General features: G+C 40.3%; 1 protein-coding gene across 1 annotated transcript in view; it reads right to left on the reverse strand.

The window, feature by feature from the left end:
- hydin (HYDIN axonemal central pair apparatus protein) overlaps window positions 1–22,920 on the reverse strand; it is a 977,428-nt gene that overhangs the window by 923,523 nt on the left and 30,985 nt on the right. The window contains exons 2-3 of the mRNA XM_063066586.1: window positions 22,747–22,912; window positions 7,070–7,195 (exon numbers count right to left, since the gene is read on the reverse strand). Coding sequence (XP_062922656.1) covers window positions 7,070–7,195; window positions 22,747–22,881 — 261 coding nt within the window. The 5' untranslated portion in view covers window positions 22,882–22,912. The remainder of the gene's footprint in view (window positions 1–7,069; window positions 7,196–22,746; window positions 22,913–22,920) is intronic.

The following is a 22,920-nucleotide window of genomic DNA, read 5'->3' on the forward strand; positions in this document are numbered from 1 at the left end:
AGACGGAAAAAGTAAGGGAAAAAGCGGAAGATTCAGAATAAGATCTTAATGAACATGGAAGGAGGCAGAGGAACACCTAAAGGTAATGCCAGAGAGTATACACAGAAATGCAAGTTAAAACTGTCCTTGTTTAGCTGATATCGTCACAGTTATTTTAGTCAGAGGATCAATGATTTAAGGCATGGGCTTTTAAATAATGGGAATTTGACATTGACCTGTTGTCAACATCTGTTTTCTCAGCTTTTACTGAACAGAGCGAATACTAGTGATCCTTTGCTTTACTTTTAATATTGTTGTTTTCCATATGACTATGATTTAATAACTGAATAAAGCCCAGGAATAATTCACTTTAATGAACCAAAAGAGTAGCAGGGGATAGCAGCCCCATGGAGAGTGGATCGAAAGGACACAAAAATTGAGGAAGGCCTAAAGAAGGGTGGTGCTCACAAACAGATTGTACCACAAACTACACCTGGAGAAGAATACGCAATCACTCCACCCCAACCCCAATTTCTCAAAGTATCAACCTCCACAATTTCTGAGGCCAGCAGATTGAAGAAAATGCAAGTATTATTTAACTGCCTTTGAGAAACAATACACTGGACTGACTGTAATTTCCCCCTGTTTATTATTTTCAGTGTAGATGCAACCAATTCTAGAATTATTTTGTTATTATTCTCAAGAATTTTCTTTGCTTTGGCAAATAACCTGTATTGTCCTACTCTGTCAATGCGAATTGCATGTTTGTGTGGTATGCTAACAAAAGTTTCTTTCATGGTTCATTAAAATGAATTACTCCTGGGCTTTATTCAGTTATTAAATCATAGTCATATGGAAAAACAACAATATTAAGAGTAAAGCTGGTATCTTTCTATTCAGTAAAAGCTGAGAAAACAGATGTTGACAACAGGTCAATGTCAAATATCCATTATTTTAAAACACATCCCTTAAATTGTTGATCCTCTGACTGAAATTACTGTGATAATGTCAGCTAAACAAGCATAATGAGCTTCAGTTTAATAAAAGACCGAAATCTGGCAATCTAACAAACTCATAGTTGTATCTTAGACTGTGTTTACCTCAACTCAAAAAGGAAAAGCACTGCTGACAGAGCTGAGCAATCCCAGTTCTTTAAGCTTCACAAATGCTAATCCACTAACTGTTCTTAATAACTCAATTAAACATGTCATTATTCATTAAATTGAGCCAAGTCAAGAAAAATGGCATAATCAAACAAAAATCACATCTGTGAGTGCACATTGGCAGCTGACATACACCAAGATCAAAAATGACATTTCATCTTATGAGAATTTATTCTGTAGTCAAGCTCTAACAGCTGTCTAAGGCCAAAGCAATCAACTCTTTCCAAAACAACAAATTTTTTGCAGTAACATAAGAATATTGGATATTTGGAGTGGTTTCTAACTTCAATGTTGAGTCAATCATTTGATTTTAATCATAGATATGAATTGTCTTTTTCATCTCTTTTTTTTACAAGCTATTTGATTTCATATATTTAGTTTTACTAGAATCAGTGTGTGAGCTTTCATCTGAAACTCTTTGCTTTCCTATTTTCTTAAATTCAAATCATGACATAGTGACTTGTACTTCTCCAGAACATCAACAGCCAAATTCTTCCCTACTGCAGCCTGTAGGCTTTTTAATTCATCTTATTGTCTGCAGCTAGGTAATGCTCTGCCTTTAACATGACTTCCAAAGAGTGTAAAAATAATGCCCCGAGTGTTGTAAGAGAAGCCACTGTACTGTTCTCCAATGATCAGTTCGGCAATGTAGTTAATAATGCAGAACACAACCACATCAAATTTTCAATGCAAAAACAAACTAAAGGCTACATTAATCAAAGTGCAGAGCAGATTCAATAACAGGTAGAGATATTCATGACATGCCAGTAATATTAAACCTGGTTCTGGTTCTGATTCTGATTCTTGGATTGGATAGGATAGGCTGGGTTTGGTTTTCCTACAGAGAAGGAGGCTTAGTGCTGATTTGACATAAGTATCAGAAATATTTAAGTTTATGAGAGGCATAGGTAGGGTAGCTAATCAAACTTTTCTTCTCATAGTAGGGGGTATCAAAACCAGATAACATTGGTTTAAGATGAGAGGAAGAAGTTTTAAAAGGGATTTTTATACAGATAATGGTTGATACTTACAATATGCTAATAAAGGAGGCAGTGGAATCAGATACAATCACTATATTTAAAAAGAATTTAGATAAATAATTAAATGGGCAAATCACAGAAAAACACAAGTCCTAATGTAGGCAAATGTGATTCGTGTAGATGGGTAAAAAGTGGTTGGCATTGACACAGAATCAGAATCAGCTTTATTATTACTCACATATATAGTGAAATTTGTTGTTTTGTGGCAGCAGTGCAGTGCAATACATTTTAAAAACTATAAGTTACAATAAGAGGTATTAAAATAAAACCTCTGCAGCTTTTTCCAATCCTATGCGCTGAAACCTTCATAGCAGATGATGAAGCAACCAGTCAGAATGCTCTCCACTGTAGAAATTTGCTAGTATCTTTGGTGACGTACCAAATCTCTTCAAACTCCTAATGAAACATAACCGCTGTCATGCCTTCTTTCCAATTGCATCAACATGATGGGCCTACGATAGATCTTCAGAGGTGCTGACACCCAGGAACATAAAGCTGCTCACCCCTTCATGAGGACTGCTGTACGTTCTTCATTCCTGAAGCTCACAAGCAAATCCTTGGTTTTACTGCATTGAATACAAGGTTGTGTGGCAACACCCTCAACCAACCAACCTATCTTACTCCCCTACGCCTCCTCGTAACCATCTGAGATTCTGGCAACAGCAGTTATATATTTGGCAAATTTAAAAATGGTGTTTGAGCTCTGCCTAGCCACATAGACATGAGTGTAGAGATTAAAGCAGCAGCTTAAACATGCACCCATGTGATGGCACTCTAGGCAATGACTAACCTCTCAAAGCATTTCATGACGGTAGACACGAGTACTCCTGGGTGATTATTACTGAGGCAGCTCACCCTGCTCTTCTTCACCACTTTGATTGATGCTCTTTTGAAGCAGCTGGGAACTTCTGACTGTAGCAGTGAGGGATTGAAGATGTCCTTGAACACTCCAGCCAGTTGGTTACACAGGTTTTCAGAGCCCTGCCAGGTACACCATTGGGGCCTGATGCATTGCAAAGGTTTGCCTTTTTGAAAGATGTTTTGATGTCGGCCTCGGAGACAGATATCACGGGGTCGCCAGATACTGCACTGTTTCTTACAGATATAGTTTTATTCTCCCTTTCAAAGCATGCATAAAAGGCATTAAGCTCATTTGGGAGCGAAGCATCACAGCCACTTACGATGTTAGGTTTCACCTTGTAGGAAGTACTGGCCAGTAAACCCTGCTGTAACTGATGTATATCTGATTCTGCCTCTAACTTCCCTTGAAACTGCTTTTTCACTCAAAAGATTGCCTTCCACTGGTTATAGCTGGACTTCTTGTGAAGTTCTGGATCACCAGTCTTGAACACCATAGAGCTAGCCCTCAGCAGACAACAAATCTCCTGGTTCGTCCACAGCTTTCAGTTTTGGTATGGTCTTGAAAACAAACTCATCCACACGGGTCTTGATGAAATTGGTGACAACTGTGGCATAGTCAAAGGTGATCCCTGAATATGGTTCACTGATTCAAAGTACTCCACCATCTCCCTTGACCGTACCTCGTGCTGCTCACCACTGGTGCTGCAGTCTTCAGTCTCTGCCTGCATGCTGGGAGTGGGAGTAGAAGTACAGCCAAGTGATCAGATTTGCCAAAGTGCAGGTGAGTACTGTAAGCTTTCTGGATGGGGGTGTAACAGTGGTCGAGTATGTTGGTTTCTCCGGTTCCATAGGTGATATGTAGGTGAACTTTCTTCGAGCTGGCCAAATTGAAGTCCTCCGTAATGACCAGGAAGACATCAGAGTCCAGTGTCTCATGACTGTTGATCATGGTACTCACTCCTCTAGTGCCAGCCTGACACTGGCCGGGGGTGGAATGTTCACTACAACCAGGGTGACAGCAGAAAACTCCCTCATTCACAACACTTAACCACTTGATGTTCCAGGTCAAGTGAGCAGGAGTGAGACGGAACTGTCATTTATGTGCACCACAGTGAGTACAACCACCCCTACCTTTTCTTGACACTGCTGTCCAGTCCATGCAGTGGAAGGTGAAGCTATCAGGCTGAAGTGCTGTGTCTAAAACAGGCTGAAAGACCTGTTTCTGTATCGTACAACTCTATGACTCTAGATGGACCATTTTTCAGTGTTCCTAAAATCATTTGTTCAAGGCAAGTTAAACTGTACATGTAACAAAAATATAAACTATATATCATTCTCCTCTCCACGTGCAGAGCAGTTGCCATACTCAGCTGTGGTGCATCCAGGCAAATGCTTTCTATGGTGTATTGATAAAAATTGGTAAAAGTTGAAGGAAACATGCCAAATTTCTCTAGCCTCCTGAAGAAGCAGAGGTGTTAGTGAGCTTTCTTGGCCATGACATCAATGTGACTGGACCAAGACCGGCTATTGGTGATGTTCTCACCTAGGAACTTGAAGCTCTCAACCCTCTCAAGCTCAGTACCATTGATAAAGATAGAAACATGTGCACCGCCCTTCTTCCTGAAGTCAATGATCAGCTCTTTTGTTGACATTAAGGGAAAGGTTGTTGTCATAACACCATGTCACTAACCTCTCTATCTTGTTCTTATTCAGACACATTGTTATTTGAAATGTGATCCACTAAAGTGTAGATGGAGTTGGAGCAGAATCTGGCCACACAGTCATGAGTGTACAGGGAGCAGAGTGGGGGCTGAGACACTACCTTGTGGAGAACCAAATGATTACAATCATGGTGGAAGTATTGCTGCCCATCCTTACTGTTTGCAGTCTATTGGTCAGAATATCAAGGATCCAAATGTAGAGGAAGGCATTAACTCCCAGGGTCCAGAGTTTGGTAATGACTTTGCTTGGAAAAATAGTATTGGATGCAGAACTGTGGTCAATAAACAATAGTCTGACATAGGTATCTTTACTGCTCATATGCTTCAGAGATGAGAAGAGGGCCGGAGAGACATAATGTGACGTAGACCTCTGTCGGCGTTAGGCAAAACTAAATTAAGTAGTTTGCAGATTTCATAGATGGGTACTCTCTAGGTCCCACTCATTTTTCAAGAACTTATGTAAAGCTCTGGGAATCAAAGCAAACACCATGTCACCACATGCCCAAAGATCAGCCATCCAAAGCTATATGAACACTCAACAATGGGCTTTTCTGGCCATACCCTTCAAGCTCATCTGTGGCTGTACATACAACAAACAGCATCTCCAGCCTGCTACCTCAGTACTGACGTCAGTCACTTGATTCATAGTTTTGTGCCTCAATAAAGATAAATTGAACCATTTAAGAAAATGAAATGTGACAATATTCATTGCAAACCTTGAATAGTGACACATAATACTGAGATCTAAACTGGATTTCTTCCAAAATAAAAATCTTATGATTCAGGACAAAGGGGCTACACATATTCCAACATGTACATAAGAAATTCTACGTTTCTCATGTTGCATTTTGATTTGTCCATCAGCTTATAGTCATAGTCATACTTTATCGATCCCAAGGGAAATTGGTTTTCGTTACAGTTGCACCATAAATAATTAAATTGTAATAAAGCCATAAATAATTAAATAGTAATATGTAAATTATGCCAGGAAATAAGTCCAGGACCAGCCTATTGGCTCAGGGTCTCTGACCCTCCAAGGGAGGAGTTGTAAAGTTTGATGGCCACAGGCAGGAATGACTTCCTATGACGCTCTGTGTTGCATCTCGGTGGAATGAGTCTCCAGCTGAATGTACTCCTGTGCCCAACCAGCCCATTATGTAGTGGATGGGAGACATTGTCCAAGATGGCATGCAACTTGGACAGCATCCTCTTTTCAGACACCACCATGAGAGGGTCCAGTTCCATCCCCACAACATCACTGGCCTTACGAATGAGTTTTTTGATTCTGTTGGTGTCTGCTACCCTCAGCCTGCTGCCCCAGCACACAACAGCAAACATGATAGCACTGGCCACTCGTAGAACATCCTCAGCATCATCCGGCAGATGTTAAAGGACCTCAGTCTCCTCAGGAAATAGAGACGGCTCTGACCCTTCTTGTAGACAGCCTCAGTGTTCTTTGACCAGTCCAGTTTATTGTCAATTCGTATCCCCAGGTATTTGTAATCCTCCACCATGTCCACACTGACCCCCTGGATGGAAACAGGGGTCACCGGTACCTTAGCTCTCCTCGGGTCTACCACCAGCTCCTTAGTCTTTTTCACATTAAGCTGCAGATAATTCTGCTGACACCATGTGACAAAGTTTCCTCCCGCAGTCCTGTACTCAGCCTCATCTCCCTTGCTGATTTCAATCTAGAAGCAAAATGTTTCCACACTGACGGAGGCTCAATTGAAAGTCCTTTTGTCACTGAGATATGGCGATTTGGGAGTCAGGTCGCACTACTATAAGTTGAGCACAAAGTTAACTGATAATCCAGTTTCACTGTCACTGCTACTGTCTTTCAAACAAAATGTCCCTACCTATGTTCTCAGGCAGGTATAAAATATCAAACAGAGGAGTGTTTATCCTCTGTTTCACAGCCTATATTCATCCATCAGTCAGCATGGATGAATATGGTCAGCACAATGTTATTTGTGCAAGCCTACGTGGATTAGTTGGATGCCATGTTTCTTTTATTACGTCTCATCCTGGACATCACTGATTGTACACCACTTTGTGACCTCCTTTGTCATCTGTTCTAAGGCACCACTGCACAGTATATAAGGAGCACTGCGCCTGTAAATCCAGGAAAACCAGACAAGGTGTAATTTTCTAACAAAAAAAAGGTGCATATCATAGCAAGAATCCTAAATAAGTGCACTGAACAAAAATTAAACCAAGTTATCAAAATAAAGAAGGTTCTGTAAAATCTTGCACCTAATTTAGTTTAGAATCATTCAAAAATTGCAATGAAAATGAACTGTACCTTCTGCAGTGCGGTGTCAGTCATATCGAGAAGTTCAACTATGGGAGGAAGATGCATCTCACGAGTGGCTGCTAACTTTTGTTTGGTATCGAGAGACATCTCCCTCATGAATGCCGATGGAGTCAGCTGCAAGGAAAATCGGAAAGTGTGTTTAAAAAAAAACGGTTGGAAACATTACAACTGTTACCCTGAGAATTCAGCTTGTTTCTGACAAGAGAAGATTGATTGATCCTTAAAACTTACCAGGTTGAAGAAATCAATTTAAAAACACAAACACGAGGAATTCTGCAGATGCTGGAAATTCAAGCAACACACATCAAAGTTGCTGGTGAATACAGCAGGCCAAGCAGCATCTTTAGGAAGAGGTACACTCGACGTTTCAGGCCAAGACCCTTTGTCAGGACTAACTGAAGGAAGAGATAGTAAGAGATTTCAAAGTGGGAGGGGGAGGGGGAGATCCAAAATGATAGGAGAAGACAGGAGGGGGAGGGATGGAGCCAAGAGCTGGACAGGTGATTGGCAAAAGAGAGGATCATGGGACAGGAGGCCCAGGGAGAAGGAAAAGGGGGAAGAGGGGAAAAACCCAGAGGATGGGCAAGGGGTATAGTCAGAGGGACAGAGGGAGAAAAAGGAGAGAGAGAGAAAGAATGTGTTTATATAAATAAATAATGGATGGAGTACGAGGGGGAGGTGGGGCACTAGCGGAAGTTTGAGAAGTCAATGTTCCTTTTCCTTCTCCCTGGGCCTCCTGCCCCATGATCCTCTCATATCCCTTTTGCCAATCAACTGTCCAGCTCTTGGCTCCATCCCTCCCCCTCCTGTCTTCTCCTATCATTTTGGATCTCCCCCTCCCCTTCCCTTCCCACTTTCAAATCTCTTACTAGCTCTTCCTTCAGTTAGTCCTGACGAAGGGTCTCGGCCCGAAACGTCAGCTGTATCTCTTCCTTGAGATGCTGCCTGGCCTGCTGCGTTCACCAGCAACTTTGATGTGTGCTGCTTGAAGAAATCAATTATAAGCTCAAGCCAGCAAATAGGCAACAGCTGGTTATTCAAGAGCATCAATATATATTTTAAAGCATGGTACCATCCCTCCAGCTATATTGACAAAAAACCATGATATTGTAGGCTTATGAAAACAAAACATAGCAGAGTTATAACCTTATATACTGGATGATGGCATCAGGTGCAAGATCTGAAAAACAAACGTATCTATTTACCATGATAATGGCTTTTTATCTAGTGCACCAAAACTTATGATACTTAATCCTCAACAGGACAAAATACTGCAAAAACAAAGATTTATTCAGGAACAAAAGCAGGAAAAGGCTACAAAGCCAATGTTTCAATAGGTCAAATCATCTTACTCAGACCAGAAATTATCTCTCCACTGTTTTCATCAATGATCTTTTCTAGATAATTTACAGTAATTCCAATTTGCACCAATACAGATCTGCCAATTATTCATCTTTATAAACTAAGTTTTCAAAATTATAGATATAATCTTCTGCTATTATTTTAAAGTCAATACATGACATAAAAATCAGTTGAGTTAGAACAAATGCAATTGTAACTAAGAGTGTTTCATAAACATAGATTATTGCAGAGAATCTTCAAAAAAATCAAACTACTGATTTTACAGATGATGCACAAATGTCAGTTAATCCCGTTTCAACATTTGCTAATAAGGGATACAGTTCTGCATAAAAATATACCACAGTCATTCCAAGAGATGCACAGTGAATATCTCAAAATTGTTGAACTGTGGAATGAAACAGAATGATTAGGCACAACTGCGACATCTTGCCATCAATATTAAGTACAGGTTTAATTGTAAACTGGAATCCTGGGATTGCTGAAAGCCGATTGAGATTTTGAAGATGATAGATTGGTCTGAATATTTGAATGTCAAGTTAATTTGCAATTCACATAAGTAACCATCTATTCAGTTTGTTGTGGAAAGCTATTCCAAATCAAGCAGCTTAATATAGATTTTTAAATCATTATTGGTTACAAGTGACTGGAGGACAGTAAATGTGGTATGATTATTTAAAATGAGCAGCTGGGATAAGTCAGTAATTATGTATGTATGAGTTAATATCATTGGTAGGAATGTTATTAGAAAAACTTCTGAGGGGCAGGATTAATCTACAGGTGAACAGGCGGGGATTAATTAAAGACATTTAACTAATTTGATTGAATGTTTCAAAGAGAGAACAAAATCTATTGATGAAGACAGTATAGTTGATATAGTCTACATGGTCTTCAGTAAAGCCTTTGACAAGGTCCCATATGAGATACTGAACAGAAAGATTAGCCTTGTGGGATTCAGGGCAATTAGGCAAATTGTTTATACAGTGGCCTCTTTATTAGGTACAGGAGTAGCCCATCCACTTCAAGGTTTGACATGCTGCACATTCAGAAATGCTCTTCTGCATACCCCTGTTGTAACTCGTGGTTATTTGAGTTACTGTCACTTTCCTGTTAGTTTGAACCAGCCTGGTCATTCTCCTCTGGCCTCTTTCATTAGCAAGGTGTTTTCAGCTACAGAACTGTCATTCACTGGGTTTTTTTTTGTTTTTCACACCATTCTCTGTAAACTCTAGAGACTGGTGTGCATGAAAATCCCAGGAGATCAGCAGTTTCTGAAATATTCAACCACTCCATCTGGCATCAACAACCATTCCATGGTCAAAATCACCTAGATCACATTTCTTCCCCATTCTGGTGGCTGATCTAAACAACTGCTGAACCTTTTGACCATTTCTGCAAGTTTTTATGCATTGAATTGCTGCTATATGATTGGCTGATTCAATATTTTCATTAACAAACAGGTGTACACGTGCACCTAATAAAGTAGCCACTGAGTGTGTATATATAAAAACTAGCTTGTAATAAGAAACAGAGTGATGGTAGGGGACTGTTTTTGTGACTGGAACCCTGTAACCAGGTTGGTGCTGAGGTTCTTACCAGGCTGCTATGTACATTACATTAACAATCTGGATACAAAAATGGTAAATGTAAAAAGGATGATGAGTAAGTTTGCAGATGACATAAAAATCAGTAATGTTATTGATAACAAGGAAGACAGCCAGGCTACAGTTTGATATTGATTAGTCAGTAAGATAAGAAGAACAACCACAAACACAATTAACAGAACACAGAATGTAAATGTTACAGCACAGAGCAAACCATTTGGCCCAGGAAACTGTGCTGACCTCGACGCCAATTTCTACCAGACGTCCTCGTCCTGTGTATCATCCATATCCCTCCATGTCCTTCACATCTAAAAACTTCACAAGACTCCAGCAAGCTGCCTAATTCCACCACTACACCTGGTAACCTATTGCAGGCACCTACCATTCTCTACATATAAAAAACAATCTCTCACTCCTCCTTTAAATTCTCTACCCCTTTTAAACTTAAACGCATGTCCACAAGTGTTTGAAAATTCTTCCCTGGGGAAAGATTCTGACTGTCTACCTTATTTATGCCTCTCATAATTTAAAAAAAAAACTTTATCAAATCTCCTCTTAGCCTCTGATGCTCGAGAGAGAACAGATCAAGTTTGACGAATTAACTCTTCTCAGACTTCCAGCTGGATATAGATATCAATTATAACTGACATCTTAATGACAAACTCTGCCATCTACTTCAGGGATGATGCCTGGGCATGTCTAGTCCTGTGGTATTTATATACTCTGGGAAAGCACTAGATCCTTTTTATTAAATTCAAGTTTGTCCAACCTTCCTTTATAGCTTATCCCCTCAAATCCAGGCAACATCCTGATAAACCTCTTCTGTATCAGCTCTACAGTCTCCACATCCATCTTATAATGGGGGCAATCAAAACTGTATGCAATACTCTAAGTACGATCCAACTAAAAGTTTTCTATAACTGCAGCATGATTTTCTTATTCTTGTACTCAACACCCCTACCCACTAAGGCAAACGTGCCATACATACGACTTCTTTACCACCTTATCCATTTGCATAGACACTTTCAGTGAACTATGGACATGGACCCCAAGATCTCTCTGTACCTCAGTGCTATTAAGGATTAACCATTAACCATAAAATTTTTCCTTTCAGTTGACCTCCCAAACTGCAACACTCCATACTTAGCTGAATTAAACTCCATCTGCCACTTCTCTGCCCACATCTGGAACTGATTTATATCCTATTGTATTATTTGATATAGTTCACGACTCCATCAATCTTGGTGTCGTCTGTAAGCTTGCTAAACCACCCATCTTTATTTTCATCCAAGCCATTGATATACACTCTGTGGCCACTTTATTAGGTGCCCCTGTACCCCTATTTATTAATGCAAGTATCTAATCAGACAATCATGAAGCAGCAACTCAATGCATAAAAACTTGCAGAAATGGTCAAGAAGTTCAGTAATTGTTTAGACCAGTCACCAGAATGGGGAAGAAATGTGATCTAGGTGACTTTGACAATGGAATTATTGTTGATGCCAGACAGCATGGAGTATCTCAGAAACTACAGGTCTCCTGAGATTTTCACAGATAACAGTCTCTAGAGTTTACAGAGAATGGTGTGAAAAAACAAAAAAAAAATGTTGTTAATGAGAGAGATCAGAGGAGAATGGCCAGACTGGTTTAACCTGACAGGAAAGTGACAGTAACTCAAATAACCACATGTTACCTCAGTGCTGTGCAAAAGAGCATCTCTGAATGCACTGTGGATGGGATACAGCAGCAGAAGACTATACCAGCTTCCACTCCTGTTCTTAATGAAGTGGCCATAATCAAGAGGTCCCAGCACCAATCCTTGTGGAGCACCACTGGTCACTAACCTCAATGCAGAAGAACAGCCTTCCACCCTTACCCAGACGTCTGTGGGCAACCCAGTTCTGAATCCAAACTTGCAATTCAGTCTGGATCCCATACATCTTTATCTTCCCTTTCTGAGAGACCTTTAGTCCTGGGTATGACTCTAAACTGCAACCTGTGATGAGGCTCTGATTGGGGACTTTCAGAGCTTTGGGGAAAGCGGGGTCCCAGGGCCGCTCTGACCCAGAACGGTAGCACCTGTAAGGGTTCCTACTCAGGATACGAGCGAAGGCCAACGGCAGATCCAGCAGGTTCAGTAACTGAACTTATGACGGAAGAGGCGGATCAGCTACGACCTCAAATGTCAACGGCTATAGTATATGCAGATGTACATTTGGAAAGAGAAATGGCGATTTCTTTAGTTCGCCCAATGGTGGGAAATAGCAAACCACCATTGCTATTTACTAAGAAAACCATGGTCAAACTCACAAACTGTATCACACAACAACAGCTTCAAGAGGATCTTCAAGACAATTCTAAAGAAGCTTCGCTCGGTAGGGTTGATTCTGGTCAGCAGGGGATCCTCGACCGTCATCTTTGCGTATTCTCCGTAACTTCCGCCACTTCCAACAGGATCCCACCACTAAGCACATCTTTCCCTCACCCCCTCTCTGCTTTCCGCAGGGATCGCTCCCTACGTGACTCCCTTGTCAATTCGTCCCCCCCCATCCCTCCCCACTGATCTCCCTCCTGGCACTTATCCGTGTAAGCGGAACAAGTACTACACATGCCCTTACACTTCCTCCCTTACCACCATTCAGGGCCCCAAACAGTTGTTCCAGGTGAGGTGACACTTCACCTGTGAGTCTGCTGGGGTGATATACTGCGTCCGGTGCTCCCGATGTGGCCTTTTATATATTGGCAAGACCCGACGCAGATTGGGAGACCGCTTTGCTGAACACCTACGCTCTGTCCGCCAGAGAAAGCAGGATCTCCCAGTGGCCACACATTTTAATTCCACATCCCATTCCCATTCTGCTATGTCTATCCACGGCCTCCTCTACTGTAAAGATGAAGCCACACTCAGGTTGGAGGAATAACACCTTATATTCCGTCTAGGTAGCCTCCAACCTGATGGCATGAACATCGACTTCTCTAACTTCCGCTAATGCCCCACCTCCCCCTCGTACCCCATCTGTTACTTATTTTTATACACACATTCTTTCTCTCACTGTCCTTTTTCTCCCTCTGTCCCTCTGAATATACCCCTTGCCCATCCTCTGGGTTCCCCCCCCCCGCTTGTCTTTCTTCCCGGACCTCCTGTCCCATGATCCTCTCGTATCCCTTTTGCCAATCACCTGTCCAGCTCTTGGCTCCATTCCTCTCCCTCCTGTCTTCTTGGATCTCCCCCTCCCCCTCCAACTTTCAAATCTCTTACTCACTCTTCCTTCAGTTAGTCCTGACGAAGGGTCTCGGCCTGAAACGTCGACTGTACCTCTTCCTATAGATGTTGCCTGGCCTGCTGCACTCACCAGCAACTTTGATGGGTGTTATAAGATAAAAAACTTTTTCCATCTCTGAGGTACCCGACAAGAATTAAAATTTTCCCTGCTAATTCTCCTCCTAGTACTTTTTTTGATCCAAAAGCTGCACTGGATTTTGTTCAGGCTTTACCTGCTGCTGTCACCGACACCGCTGTTGAATGATCCATCTGAAAGGCTGTTTGGCTATTTGTATATTATTCGCATTTTGGAAAGAAAATTTATGAAGGTCACCTGTATATTTCATTGAGAGACTAATTGAAGAAGACGGAGAGTTGTTCTTTATTGCATATTGCTGGTTTTCCTTTAGAAAGATTTATGGTTTAAGTATCTCTGTTTAAATGATCTCTGGACATTCTACGACTGAGGGAAGAAGATAAGGCGATTTGTTCCTTCAATTTAATACTTGGTCTGTTTCTTTTTTTTAATCAGCTAATTGGTAGTTTTTTCCTGCTAATAGGGCTTTTTATATATTTTTTTCTGTTTTATTATAACATTTTATAATTGAATTTAAAGCTTTTTCAGGGAATTAATATTAAACTTAAACATGGCGCTGGTTTTTCTCTCTAAGAGATAACATTATTTTGGTTCTTTCTTGTTTATTAGTCGATGGAATGTAAATACCTTTTTTGCTGAGACTTTATTGCTTTTTTCACAAGGTCACTCTACTTTTTTACTAACCGGGGGGAGGGAAAGAAAACACAGGCAGAGCAGTCAGCAGCTTTGAATTCTATCGTAGATCGCTGGTCTCTTTCGGGTTTCCGGGTGTGGGTGGGTGGGTTTAGAGTTAAGAGTTTTTTCACATTGGGTGGTTCTGGAGCGTGCGTGTTTTTTATTTGGTTGTATTCTTCATCACTGCCATCTTTGATCATCCCGTATTGGTATGTGCTCTGTGCATGTATAAAATAGAATAAAATTATAGTATGGTGTTCAAACGGATTAATATAAGAAGTTGGAATGCACGTGGTTGGAATCATCCTATTAAACAAAAGGAGACTTTTAAAATTATTAACCAATTCCAACCTGATATAATTTTTGCTCAAGAGACACATATCAGGGCGGAAGATCAAAATAGATTTTTTAGATGGTGGAGTGGTTTGCAATTCCACTCTACCTCTCAGAGTAAAACAAAAGGCGTGCCTATTTTCATTAAACCTAATATATTTATTCAAGAGGATATTGAATAAATATATTATTCTAATGGTAGGTTTTTAATTGTTAAAGGAACAATCTGTAACAGAAAAGTTGTTTTGGTTAATTTGTATGGTCCTAACTTAGGTGATCCTTCTTTTTTTGAAAAGATATTTGCTTTACTGCCTGACTTAAATAAATATATGCTCATAATGGGTGGGGATTTTAATTGCTGTTTAAATCCTTTGATTGATAAGACTTCCAAGTTGATAAGCGTTACTTATTAATTCCTTTTTGATTGATTTTGGGTTGATTGATTTGTGGTGGTATCTTCATCCCGATAATAGAGAATATTCTTTTTTCTTACATGTTTATAAAAAATATTCGAGGATCAATTATATTATAATCAATCCCCACTTCTTGCCTAGTGTTAAAACTTACGAATATGACGCTATTGCTATATCTGATCATGCGCCTCTGAGTTTGTCTTTTGAATTTGATGATATCATTCTTGCCCGCCCACCTTGGCGCATGTCTCAGACATTATTGCAAAACTCTGACTTGAAAGTTGTAAAACAGTTTTATTTAACCTCGTTATTGGGAGCTCCTTTACCTATGCAATTAGGTAAAGTTGTTAATTTAAACCTATTTCCTGTGATTAAGTATTCTTTACAAATTTGGCTCCAGTTCTGCAATTTTTTTCATCTTAAAAAATTTAAACTTTGTAGTTTAATTTACCGAAATTACTTTTTTAAGCCTTCTTTGAGTGATCCAATTTTTTTACTTTGGAAAAATAAAGGTATTAATTCTTTTTTGGATTTATTTAAAGAAGATAGATTGATGTCTTTCAAACAATTAATTGATAAATATTCTCGTTCATACTCACACTTTCTGCAATACCTTCAAGTTAGATATTTTTTACAAAAATATTTAAGTAATTTTCCGTACATATTGGAGGCTGACCTGTTAGATACTATTATGGGTATGGGTCCTTTGATTAAGGGTTCTATTAGAAGAATTTATAATTTATTATTACAATGGGATAAGCGTCCTTTATCTAAGATTAAACAGGATTGGGAAAAAGAACTTAATTTGACTTTTATGACAGAGGATTGGATGCGGATATTGAAGTTGGTTAACTCTTCTTCAATTTGTGCTAGCCATTCATTGATTCAAATTAAAATTGTACATCGTTATCATTTGACAAAGGAGAGACTTTCTAAAATCTTTCCTAATGTTGATTGTCATTGTGATAGATGTAAAACTGAGATAGCTACACTGACACATATGTTTTGGTCTTGTTCTATATTGGAACAGTTCTGGAAGTCGGTTTTCTCAACAATTTCTAAAGCACTTAAAATTAATTTACAACCTAATAAATTAACTGTGCTCTTTGGAATATTTCCTCAAAATATTCATGGTATTTCTGTGCCTGACCTAATGTTATTGCATTTGTTACATTGATAGCTAGGAGGGCCATTTTGTTGAAGTGGAAGGATATATCAGCTCCCACTTTGTCACAATGATTCTCTCAAGTGATGCTATGTCTTAGTTTGGAGAAAATTAGAAGTCGAACCTTTGAACCTTTATTTGATTTTGAGAAAAGATGGGGCTCATTTGCTCATTATTATCATTTGAGTTAATTGATATAATTTTTCCACAATCTAATTGTAAATTTTTTTAGTATATTTTCTTTTTTTGCTGGCGGTTTGATGTTTATTTTTAGAAGCTTTTCGTATGACGCATGACTCCGGGGTTGTACACCTAATGGGTTCTTTTTTTTTCTCACTTTTCTGCTTAGTAGGTTTTTTTTGTTATCACAAAATTTTTTTTCAATCTTTAAGATAATGTTTTTTTTGAGGCATTGTAAGTGTTGTTACTTCAATGTACTCATGTTATTTTTCCTGTATATAACAATAAAAAGATTTGAAAAGAAAAGACAAAGTTGGCGGTGAAAACATCAATAATTTCAGATATGCAGATGACACTGTGTTAATTGCAGGTACGGAGGAAGAACTACAAAACTTAATTGATATAATTGTTGAAGAAAGAGCAAAAATGGGTCTATCTATCAATTGCAAAAAGACAGAATATATGGTGATATCCAAAAAGAAGGAGAATCCTATCTGCAGGCTGAGAATAAACGGGGAAGACATAAAACAAGTACAGAACTTTTGCTACTTAGGAAGCTGGATGACATCAGATGGCAGGTGCGACTTGGACATCAAAAGAAGAATAGGGATGGCAAAAGACACCTTTACGAGAATGAAAAGTATACTGACCAATACTAAACTAAGCATGACAATCTGCCTCAGAGTACTGAAATGTTACGTTTATCCAGTTATGTTATATGGCTCAGAATGTTGGACAATATCTAGTAACATGAGGAAATGAATTGTAGCAGCAGAGATGTGGTTTTTGAGGAGGATGCAAAGAATATCATGGACGAAATGAATATCTACCGGGGATGTCATGAACAGAGCAAACACAAAAAGAGAAATAATGTATGAGATCATGAAAAGGCAACGTAACTTCATTGGACGTGATTAGGAAAGAGGAATTAGAATGCACAGTAATTATGGGAAAGGTTGAAGGGAAGAAAGCAAGAGGAAGACAAAGACAAATGATGATGGAGACAGCAGCCAGAGAATTGGAAATGAATACCAATGAATTGATCCACTTGACCCGAAACAGGAGTGTGTGGGCCATGGCAGTCTAAGCTCAAACTGGGCACGACACCTGATGATGATGATGATGAGAGACCTTATCAAATACAACACTAAAGTTCATGTAGGTATCCTCCACTGCATTACCCTCATCAAGATATGTTCACTTTTCTCAAGCTCTATGCTTGAAGATCGCAAAGATCCCGGGTCTTTGGGCCTACAGCAGTAGATTTTCCGATTTCCCCCGACGACACACGGGTCTCCTGCCGTGACACTGACCCTCGATCCACCCATCTCCAGAGCCCCGAAATCTTAGGCTTCCAAATTCGAGCTGGACTCTCAGGCCGAACCCTTGGCGTGCCGAACAATGGCCAGTCCTAAAACTTGTTGCTGCAGCATGTTCCCTGGTCCCAATGGAGTTGATGAAGTCTGGTTGGCTGTCCTTTTTGTGGTCCTTTTTCCTCTCTGTCTCCAAAGTGTGGGCGAGTGCTCTCAAAACCTGGTCGTGTCTCCACCTGTACCGTCCCTGGGAAAGGGCAACCTGGCATGAAGAAAGAATATGCTCTAGGTTGGCTGGTTTCTGGCACAGATGGCACATTGTGTCTTCCGTTATTCCCCAGTTCCGCAGGTTTATCAGAGTTGGGAATACATCATACACAGCCCTCAGTAAGAACTGGATTTGGAAAGATGTATATTTCCATGTCACCTATGTCAACACTCTCTGTTCTGTTTCCCACTTTGTCCAAGTCCCTTGACTCCCCATCTCCACTGCTCGCACATATCTGGCCTCCTCCTCTTTATTCCTTATCTCCTGCTGGACCAAGTGCTGTCTGTCCTCAGGGTTGGCCTCCCTCCACTGGATGATTGACTCACATCCTAGGCTTTGTCTGTCCTTACACACTATTCCGACAATGTCTCTGTGGCAAAGTCGGGACTCTGCTTCTTCTCTTCTGCCACCTTCCATTTGCTCCCAGTCTGTATCTTGACTCCTGCTTCACTGACCTTGTTGTCCTTGGAGTCTTTGAGGGTCATGATGAGGCGTGCTTTCCCTGCCTTAAATTCCTCTACAACTGTGGAGAGAGGCAACCGGAGCTTGGCTGACTTGCTGTTGAAGAGAAGCACTGCGATACTCCTAACCATCTTCTCAGATACCAGTTAATCTTGCTCTCCATGCCCTCGATCGTTGACAGGGTGGTGTCGTACAGCATCATTGGCCACATTATTCTGGGTAGGAGCCCATGTTGGAAGATCCATGCCTTAAACTTTCTTTTAAACCTGATTTGTCGATCTTTACCAGCCTTTGCAATGTTTGTTGCTCCAGGCGTCTGCTGTTGTTGACATCCTTCAGGCTGTCATCACACCATTTCCCTAGACACTTGATGGGGTTTCCTATGATAGATGGGATTTCTTCACCCTGGATCTTCAAGGTGAACTTCTGGGTAAGCTGGCCTTTCTTTATCACCAAACACCTTGATTTGGCAGGTTTAAATCTCATTCGTGCCCATGTGGCTCTCTTGTCCATTGCCTGAAGTACCCATCTGGCCTGGATATGTGTTGTTGTTATAATTGTAAGGTCATCCATAAATCCTCTGCTTGGCGGCTCACTGTCTGACATTAGTGCTTGTCTTTGGCCCTCTGGTCTCTCTTTTCCCAGCCTCTGTAAGTAGATTCATGGCCATGACGAAGAGGACTACTGATACAGTGCAGCCAGTCACAATACCCTTCTCTACTTGCTGCCATGACGTTATGTAGTCCTGCGTACTGAATCTGAGGTGAATCCCTTTGAAATAGCTTGCCAGGATCTTGGTGACCTTCTCCGGGATATGGTAGTGTTTCAGTGCTGTCTCAATGAACTTGTGCGGCACTGTACCATAGGCATTGGCTAAATCCAACCACACAACCGTCAGGTTCCCTTCGGTTGCCTTGGCCTCCTTTAACAGCCGGGATATAACATTTGTGTGTTCCACACATCCTGGGAATCCAGGAATCCCTCCCTTTTGCACTGCCATATCTATGTATTGGTTTTCTACCATGTATGATGTCATCCTTCTTGCTAGAACAGCGAAGGAGATTTTTCCTTCGACGTTGAGGAGGGAAATGGTCCTGAACTGCTTGATCTCAGTTGAGTTTTCCTCTTTTGGCACAAAGCATCCTTCAGCCACTTGCCAGCAAGGTGGTATCTGACCCTTCCTCCAGATGACTCTCATCAGCCTCCACATCCTCTTGAGAAGCTTTGGGCCCTTCTTGTAGACTTTGTATGTGATCCCATTGGGCCTGGGTGTTGAACCTGCCCTCAACTTCTTGACGACTTCTCTTACTTGTTTCAGTGTTGGCTCTTTCTCGTCTAGAAGTTTCTGCGGCTGTTGCACTGGCTCAATCCTGCTGTTTTCCCCCAGTGGCAGGTCTCGTCTTTTATCTGAGTGTATTTCCAGCAGGTATACCTCCACTTCCTCTCTTGGTTTCCCCAGTTTGCCTGATCTTTCCCTTTCTAACGCACTTGCAGAAAAACGATAAGGGTTCCTGATGAAAGCAGCCCTTTTCCTATTCTTCTCGTGCCTGTTCTTCCTTATCCTTTCCGCATTCCAAAGTTCTTTAAGCTTCCTTCTCAGGTCTTGTCTCAACTGCCTCAGTCCTTCTCTCTCTTCTACACTGCTTCTTCTGTACCTGTTGGAAAGTGTTCTAATTTCCCGTATTATGCAGGTTATCTCCCTCTCTCGTCTGCTAGGCTGTTAAACTCTCTTCTCAACTACAAGAATAAAATAGCAAGGAATGGCAAAAGCCATTTCTCTGAGTAAATATTATATAAGGAAGAAAGAGGTCCAAGTGAACATAATCCCCTTACAAAATGAGCTGGCAGAATAGTTACGCAGAACAAGATGCACCCAGTGAGAGGAAGGGTCTGCTTTCATGTTGTCTAGGAAAGAAGAGTTAAATTGATGTTTTGCATCTTATTGTGGAAGATAGATGAACATTCTAATAATACTGAATAATATTGGGAACTAATACCCTCCATCGAGAAAGAATTAGTATTAGGCAAGCCTCTGGAGCTAAAGGCATCTAGGAGAGACTTCAGAATTTTGATCTCTAACCATTTGTCATCTCATGGCCTAGCTCAGCCAGAAGACCAACCAAACACCATTATGGGAATTCTTCTATTATGTGGACTACAGCAGTTCAGTGATATGGCTTGCTAGCAATTTCTCAAATGCAATTAAAGAAGAATGATCAATACTAATTTTACAATTCAGGAATGGGTGTGACACAAGCTGAGGAAATCAGTGAGGACACAAGAATATATAATTGAACAAGGAGAATGGGAGACAGAAAATGCAGCAGCCAACTCTAACAAATCAATTGCCACCTTTAGCAACCCCTATGGATTGTTATCCTCGTATGATGCGCTCTCCAATCTCTCCAGTAATGATGTTTCAAAAGTCAAAGAACAGTGTTAGATCCTTTATTAGCAACTAGCAAAACCTGCACTCTTGAAACAATGAAACTTATAAAACTAAGCCTAGAGATATTAAATCATAAATAACAGAAAATCTGAAGATGCCAAAAATCCAAGCAACACACTCAAAATGCTGGAGGAACTCAGAAGGGTCTGCTGAAGCGTGTCGGCCCAAAACATAAACTGTACTCTTTTCCTTTTTTTTGTAAATTATTTTTTATTGAATTTCATCATCAAACATTTCCATGAGATGTATTTCAGATACTGTACATATGTATCATATAATCATATTTGTCACAAATCTCCACATAATACTTATCTGAGGTATACACTTATAGAAAGGAGAAGAAAGAAAGAGCAATCGAAAAAGAAAACTATGTTCAGAGTAGGGAGTGATCATTTTTTACAACATATTCATTGACTTGTGAGAAAAAAGTCAGGCCTATGAGGTGTTATGTAGTTAAACCATTTTTTCCAGTATGAATAAAATTGTTCAGCTTATGATTAACAGATGCTGTTATCTTCTCCATTTTGTAAATGTCCATTGTAATTTCCATCCATACCTTTAAAGTTGGGCTCTCCTGTGATAACCATTTCCTGATAAAGGTCTTTCTACCAGCCGTCAGCAGTACATTCATTAAATATTTATCTCTTTTCAACCATTCTTGAGGTATAAACCCAAAATATATGGTCTTACTCTCTAAGGGTATTTCACATTTAAAGATGTCTTGTAGGGCATTATGTATCCCACTGCAATAGTCTTTGATAATGGGGCAGTCCCAGAAAATACGATAATGGTTTGCATTTTGATTTCCACAATTTCTGCAGCAAACAGGGAGGTTACTATCATAATGGGATTTTTGAGACGGTGTAATAAAATATCTTATCAAGTTTTTCCACCTGAACTCCCTCCATTTCTGTGAACTGGTACACTTCCATTGATACCTCCATATTATTGTCCAGTCTTCCTCAGATATTATTATCCCTCCTTCCTTCTCTCATTTTGTTTTAATGTATGAAGATGAATGTGTTTTAAGATTTGACAAACCATTACACACCCTTGAAATTATTCTAGTACCGCTGTCTGAATTATATGCTTTTCTAAATAGCTCTATCAGACATGTACTTGCCTTGGTTACATTTTTAACCGTCCTATTAACATGCTGTCGCATCTGTAAATACTGGTAAAAGTCTTGTTTTTCTAATAAGTGTTTCTCTTTGAGCATTTCAAAACTGAACAGTGTTCCTTCTTTCATTATATTGCAAATAGCTGGTATTCCTTTAGCTGTCAAGTCCTTAAATCTAGCAACACACATAAAAGTTGCTGGTGAACGCAGCAGGTCAGGTAGCATCTCTAGGAAGAGGAACAGTCGACGTTTCGGGCCAAGACCCTTCGTCAGGACTAACTGAAAGAAGAGCTAGTAAGAGATTTGAAAGTGGGAGGGGAAGGGGGAGATCCGAAATGATAGGAGAAGATAGGAGGGGGAGGGATGGAGCCAAGAGCTGGACAGGTGATTGGCAAAAGGGATATGAGAGGATCATGGGACAGGAAGCCTAGGGAGAAAGAAAAGGGGGAGGGGGAGAGAAAACCAGAGGATGGGCAAGGGGTATAGTGAGGGCGACAGAGGGAGAAAAAGGAGAGAGAGAAAAAGAATGTGTTGTTAACACCTTATATTCCATCTGGGTAGCCTCCAACCTGATGGCATGCACATTGACTTCTCAAACTTCCGATAATGCCCCACCTCCCCATCGTACCCCATCCGTTATTTATTTATATACACAGATTCTTAAAGTAGTATACAGTGACATATACATACTTAGATAATAAATTTATTTTGAACTTTTGAGCACTGAAATTCACAGAATTCAGGATCTAACAAAGTAGTCAGAGTTACAATGGAGCATCAGAGGTGTCAGAGTCATAACACAGGAGAGAAATCTAGACATCAGGAGCATTAGAGAATCCCCAAGTAAGATGTGCACTACACAACAAGCAGTAAAGAGGCAACACAGGTCACTTTTTCAGCTGATAGAGGGGAGGAGATCACATGTTCTCTCTTCACAAGGAAAAATTGCTCACTTTTAGTCATACCTTAGGATTTGTCATCTTCTTTTTGATCAGCTTTGGATTGGCATGTTCCACCACCTTACTCTTATATCTATCCAGCAACTTGGCAAAGCTGTCCTTCATGACTTGATCAGTTAGTTCAATGCTGTCAGTAGCCATTTTGCATTCACTTCACAATTAATCAATGTAACTGCAAGA

This window comes from Mobula hypostoma, chromosome 14 (assembly GCF_963921235.1).
Source record: "Mobula hypostoma chromosome 14, sMobHyp1.1, whole genome shotgun sequence".
NCBI classification, from domain to species: domain Eukaryota; kingdom Metazoa; phylum Chordata; class Chondrichthyes; order Myliobatiformes; family Myliobatidae; genus Mobula; species Mobula hypostoma.